Source organism: Cucumis melo, chromosome 6 (assembly GCF_025177605.1).
Source record: "Cucumis melo cultivar AY chromosome 6, USDA_Cmelo_AY_1.0, whole genome shotgun sequence".
NCBI classification, from domain to species: Eukaryota; Viridiplantae; Streptophyta; class Magnoliopsida; order Cucurbitales; family Cucurbitaceae; genus Cucumis; species Cucumis melo.
Window position 1 is genome coordinate 28,741,007 of NC_066862.1, and position 6,561 is coordinate 28,747,567.

The 6,561-nt window shown below is 29.2% G+C and overlaps 1 protein-coding gene across 2 annotated transcripts; it reads right to left on the reverse strand.

The window, feature by feature from the left end:
* Positions 1-152: 152 nt before the first annotated feature.
* Positions 153-4,685, reverse strand: LOC103490801 (beta-amyrin 11-oxidase-like). 2 transcript variants are annotated; one of them, XM_008450490.3, is made up of 9 exons: positions 4,481-4,685; positions 3,642-3,882; positions 2,315-2,798; positions 1,481-1,747; positions 1,162-1,251; positions 958-1,036; positions 757-863; positions 534-655; positions 153-422 (listed from the first exon to the last, which is right to left on the reverse strand). In XM_008450490.3, exons 2-9 carry the CDS (start codon positions 3,863-3,865, stop codon positions 329-331), a joined length of 1,467 nt encoding a protein of 488 aa, XP_008448712.2. In that variant the 5' UTR covers positions 3,866-3,882; positions 4,481-4,685; the 3' UTR covers positions 153-328. The 2 variants fall into 2 exon arrangements, with proteins under 2 accessions (XP_008448712.2, XP_050942387.1); XM_051086430.1 differs by lacking the exon at positions 4,481-4,685 and adding an exon at positions 3,444-3,518 and having other exon boundaries at positions 3,642-3,772.
* Positions 4,686-6,561: the final 1,876 nt, after the last annotated feature.

Consider the following 6,561-nt stretch of genomic DNA (forward strand, 5'->3'; position numbering starts at 1 on the left):
GAATGATTATTTATCCTTCTAAATTATCTCATAATTTTTTAGAAAATTAATCACAAAGATAAGAGAATTAACGTGGATGTACTTAGATATCTTAATTAGGTTGACACCTTTTTAACATCCCTTATCTAAAATCAAAGACGATATATATATCGTTGTTCGAGAACTTCCACAGAAGCTTTTACTTTGATACCATATCAAAATTAGCATTCAACTTAAAAGCTCTTGAGCGGATGAGTTATAACAACATATAAAGTTAAATGATCCTAGGGCAAAAGGAAAAAAAATGTGTATACATATAATATATATGGATAGATGTTATTGTTGATCATTATTCAAGTTTATGCACTCTTGCCAAGCCTTTGTCTTTAGGATGAGGAAATGGCAAGCAAGTCTTTTGACATTTTGGGTCAAGTTGTTCCACCCTGCATTAAATTATTTGGAAAATGATTATTATATGCTTATAAGTTAATTAAGAAAAATGTTTTAATCTTAATTAAACTTTGTATTGAAGTGTAAAATTAAAGCAAACTTACTTGTAATTGAGGAGAAAATAATGAAGAAAAATAGAGATTTCAAGCTTGGCAAGATCACTTCCAGGGCAGTATCTACTTCCTAATCCAAATGGAGTGAAAGCTCCTGGTGTAGCTACAAAATTCTTTACAGAACAGAGACTTTGGTCATGTTGTCTCATATATATTGCATAAAAAAGTGGTTAATCAAATAACCTTATATATATATAAAAGATAATTTACATACATCCCATCTTGAAGGGTTGAACTCATGTGGAGAAGGAAATTGTTTTTCATCCATGTAAAGCTCCCCAAACCAAGGAATAACTTTCCATCCCTTTGGTATAATTTTACCTAATTGAATACAAATAAGACCATAAGTATGTGTGTGATACTTAATAATAAGCCCAATTAGGATACGGACTACATAAAAAATATACAATCTAACCATTGATTTCGACGTCGACTACTGCTTCACGGAAAACCATAAATGTGATACTACCAACTCGAAGTGTCTCATCTATGACCTATATATGAAAAGTAGTTAATTACATATATTCTCTTTTTAATCGACAACTATGGATTAAATTAAAAGTAGCTAGCCTTACTACTCACTGCTACTAATGATAAAAAAAGATTAAAAAATATGTACCTGATAAAGAAATTTCATTTGTTTAACTTCTGAGAGACTTAGACCCTTTTGAGTGGTGGGTCTTCTTTTAATGATATCCTCTTGTTCTTCCTGTCAAAAATGAATTTTAAAATGTAATTGTACAAAATATTATATCCATGTGCATTCATGAATACTAATTTGGCTTCATTTTAGAAAATACGAATAGAAAGTAGGATAATAAAACAAAAGAGAAACTTAGAAATAAAAGTAGTGTCTATGATTAAAGAAAATATTTTGTACAGTTTTAATGCATTATATATTAGATAAACATGAGATTCGAAAAAGAGAGAAAACTAACCTTGGTTCTTTGAAGTATATGTGGATGATTTGTAAGAAACAAAACAGCCCACATAGCAGTGTAAGCTGAAGTTTCATGGCCAGCAAATAGCTTACCAAAAATCAAATCTCTAATGGTCTCATCATCCAACTCTTCACCATCTTCGTCTTTCAATTCTATTAGCAAATCCATCATATCTTTTGCTTCCCAATTTTCCCCTTCTTTTTTCTTCTCCATTCTCTTTTGGTTTATGATGGATTGAAGTAAGCTCAGCAACTCTTTTCTTGCCTATATTATAACTAAATATTTATTCTTGTGGTGGTGACATGAGAGAGATGTAGAAGCATAAATAAATGGTCAACTTTGAAATTTCCGATGCTTGAATATGGCTTAATTATCAACAAACCCAATGCAGATATACAAAGAGTGTATTAAGTTGAAGACAGGATTTGAAAGATATGGAATCTAACATAATAATATAATATAAGTTCAACCTCTAACATAAAGTTGAATTAATTTAAAATATTATAATTTGAATCTCTCTTCTCTAATTTTGATCAGATAAATTTGAAAAAGTTTGAAAATAATGGCTAGATAGTGAGAGAGAAACACAATAAATGTCATTCTCCTTTGAGAAATTTATAATTTAAGATGGATGGGAAAATTGTCATTTTCTTTTGCAAATTTACCATTATGGAAATAATATTATTCATAAAATATAGTTGTTTCTCCAAATATAAAGTATATTATTAATTTATTGAATATTATATATTATTAATTAATTAATAATAGAGACCAATAGATTTGTTATACTTTGAAATGTTAGGAAAGAATATATAGAAAAAAGAAGGTTACCTTGAGTGATTTATGGAAGCTGAAGCCAGGAAAGTTGATGGGCAAAGATATAAAGCCTAATGCAATTTGAGCAAACAAAGCCTCAATTTCTCCAATGGAAGAATCTATAGAAGAAGACCCCATGAAAATATTCCATATAATTTTGAATGTAAGCTTCTTTATCTCTGTCAATAACTCAATTGGCTTCTTCATGCTTGCCCATTCCTCTAAACCACTTACCACTGTTTGTTCAATATGGTTGATGTACATCTCTAGAGCTGAATGGCCGCTGATCGGTGCCATCGTTAGCCGCCGTAGCCGCCTGTGCTCGGCCTTAAACACTTGCATCAATGACTTTCTACCAGATAAAAGGGTGATGCTTCTTGGTAAACTAGGTTTGAACTTTTCTTCATCACATAAAACTTGACGACAAACTTCAGATGTACAAACAATTATACTTGCTCTACCAAGTAGGTGAGTTTTGTACATATCACTTTTCCCATATCTGCTCAAAAAACCAAAACCAAAATAATCAATCTTAGGAAATAGCTAGAGTTGAAATAACTGGTGTTATATATATATGTATTAATGTAGACAATTAATTAGTTCAGGTTCATCCGGATTTGAACATGTAATCTTTTCATCTAAGAGTTGATATTTTTCTTGAACAACGACATATTAGAGGATGAAGAATCAGTACGAGTAGGTAGGCGCATGCAGTCGGAAATTTCAAACTAAGTTGACATTTTTCCTTTAGTATCCTTCATCAAAAGGAGATGATTCCATTCAACATACTCATTTAAGGGTGTTATGAAATCGATAAATCAAAGGAGACTTACAAAGTAAACAACACTAGATAAATCAATATAGAGAATTAAGCGATTTACTAACATTATGTTACCTATGTCCCCATGCAGAGGAAATGATGATCATGTTTTATTAGAGAAAATATAATATATATGAAATAATATAGATTTGTGTAATATGTGTCCCTAGAGTTAAAAGGGTTTATAAATTTTGTGGGTACGTGTAAAATAGTTATAACGCAACAAAACAAAACCTACGATATGTCTAACGAATATATATATAAATGTTTTTTTTTATTTTTTGAACAAGTAACAAAGGAAGAGGATCGGATAAGTAGACACACCCAAGAATCTCAACTATGGTTGACACATTGTTATCATCCTCATCATAACCCCATCCCAAAACGCTGCAATCTCAACTATGACACGCGTCGGACGAATAGAAATGTGTAGAAACATATGATATTCAAACATTATATTAATCACAAACTTGAATATCAACAAAATTTGATGAAGAAATTTAAAAGGGGAATAATTATTACCTAATGGAAAGGTTGTGAAGGAGAATTCTTGGTTGACCAGAGTTGAAGTTCTTGAGGAAAGATAGAGTAGAACCAAGAATAGGCCAACCCATATCACCTGGAGGAAGTTTAGGCCATAATTTCCCCAATTTGGCTTCATAATACCAACCATTCAATCTCTTCATAACTCCAAAAATTAAAGCTAAGCTTCCAATAATCAACACCAACCACTCCTTCAACTCCATTTTTTCACTCTTCACACCTATAATCAAATAATTTGGTCCAACAATCCAAGACATGGAGAACATTAAAAGAAAAAAAAACATTGAAAACATAATTTACAATATAATGCCAAAATTAACCGTAATAATAATAACTCTTGTCTCGTTGGGTAACAAAATTAAGTTTTTTCTGAAAAATAATAACAAAAAATAAATGGAATCACGATACATCCAAATATATATCAACTACCTAAGTTGACATGAACACAAACATCTCATCATACCCTAAGAACTATATGTATGTGTATATATATATATATAATTTAGAAAGGATGCTGGAGATTGGAGAAGAGCTCAGAAGTTCATTAATAATATCAGTAGTAAAATATGCTATATTTTTTGAAAAATGACAGTCCTATTTAATGCTTTTTTAATTTTAAAAAGTAGGGGATTACACAATAGCATATTAATATTACAGACAGAAGACCTCAGATTCTCTCACATACATCCTTACAAAAAAAAAAAAAAAAGAGAAGTTATGAAACATTATCGAACACGAATAACTCCAACTATGAGATAGAGATGGAGATCGAGATGAGAAGATTAGAAAAAAGAAAAGAAAAAGATGGAAAAAATTACCTTAGGTCCTTAGTGCAGTGGGCAAGAGATCGCGATCAACACACTTAAAGCAAAAGAACACTTGAAATTTGTTGAATTTGGTGTAAGACTTTTGGTTAATTTCATCCAGATCCAGACGGAGACATTGAAATAATGAAGAGAATTTGAACTTTTTTTCTCTCACCTTATAAAGTAAAGTAAGAATGTGAATGAAAGAGAAGTTGCTGAAGAAACTGACCCACAAATTAAATATCTTGCATTATGTTTTGTAGGTATATGTGTTTGTATATAATTAATAATAAATTTGAACCTTTTCCCCTCACGAGGAATAAAAAAATCAATTATAACTTTTTCAATTTTTTATAATTTATATCTACGATCTGTTGCTAAATAAATGATATCAATACTCTTCTTTTTTCTTACACCATCTCTATATATCTTTCTAACCCTCCAAGTCTAGGAATTGGAATTCGAATTCAATACCCGATAATTTTGACATTTTCATATTAACTTCATCTTGATTACTTCAAGTTAGTCAAAAATTTTACGGTTGAGTTATCAAAAGAGAAGATACACGATGCTAGTATAGACACAGTAACTTTCAATTCATATAGGTTTTTTTAACCATACTTTTATGTATCCTCGAAATCTCTTTTATTAAAATGTAATATGAGTTCATTCAGTTCCCATCCTAAACTTGGAGTATTACATCAACATTCAAAGGGATGTTTGATAATTCATTGATTTTTTTGCATGTTTCTGGTTTTTAATTTTAGTTTTTTTAAGAAACATGTATATGTATGATAATCCAACCCCAAGCTAATCTTCATAATAGACAAATCACACTCTGAGCAATTGTGTCTTTGAACAAGATATATTAAAGGAGGGAGGGTAGACGTATCCAAACATCTCAACTAAGTTGACATACTTTTAATTAGTACCTCCCTTACATCCTAGATCTGAAAGCGCTTCTTAAATCAAATAGAAGAACAAAATGAACTAGAGAGAAGCTCAAGCTAATTGATTATACACCCTATCACCAATTAACCTCAAATATTTGATATACAAGTTTCATTTTTCTTTATTATTTCCTTAACCAAGAGTGAAGGTTTTTGCATTAGAAGGAAGATTGATTGCCAACTTTCTTTGTGAAATTTGAATTATTTTTGGGCATAATAAATTTAGGGTATACAGCTGAACTAATAATACAATATAACATTAATTGAACTCTTTTTTCGTTTTCTTAAATAATTCTATAATTTTACTATCTTTATATAGTTTTAAATGTTATAATTTTACTACAATTTTTTGAAAACACGTCATTTTAGAAAACAATATAATTTTTTCAAAAAAAATGAAGATATAAATGTTAAACTTAGAACTAAGAAAGGTGCAATTTTCAATTATAAATGAAGTATAAATTTTATAAGTTTAAATATAATACAATATTGAAACTTTGATTACAAAAAGAATTTTAAGAATGACAAGAGATTTTGTTCATTTTCAAAAAATTAAATTTAAAATTATGTTTGAACCATATAATAATAATAACTAATTAACTCACTTATATCCTTACACAGTTAATAATTTTATCCATAAATATCTAAAAACTTCGATGGTTAGTAGAAGGTTTAATATATTAGAGTAATAGTTGATATGATTTGATTTGAAATTTCTAAAAAAGAATATGTTTCTTTTTAATGGTTTATGAGCAAAGTTGAGTATGTCATTGAATATATAGTTAGGGGCTAAGGGGAGAATAAAATTCTCTCTTTTCCTATAAAAATTTAAATAGTGTTATTATTCAAACATTTTATCTATATACATTAAATTTCTTGTGATCTAACTTCATTTTACCTCGATGATTATTTTCTTTGGATGAACAAGATCATATTGCACAAAAAATATGTTAATAGGTGTCCCCGACGTCTCAACTTCTATACTAAAATGTCTAATGAATAATGCACCTCGATTTAGTTTATATCTAACTCAATCGTTTATATTTTACTCGGTAAAGTTATATTTCAAAGATTTAAAATTACACCTAACAGATCTCATATTCATTATAGCCAAATAAATAATTGTATGTATTACTATGAGTT

Excerpts from the sequence above, each read along its gene's own strand:
- LOC103490801 (XM_008450490.3), bottom strand. The coding sequence starts at position 3,865 with ATGGAGTTGAAGGAGTGGTTGGTGTTGATTATTGGAAGCTTAGCTTTA. Across the intron at positions 2,799-3,641 it reads CTTCACAACCTTTCCATTAG|ATATGGGAAAAGTGATATGT; the intron begins GTAATAATTATT and ends TTTTTTGAGCAG. Across the intron at positions 864-957 it reads AGTCGACGTCGAAATCAATG|GTAAAATTATACCAAAGGGA; the intron begins GTTAGATTGTAT and ends GTATTCAATTAG.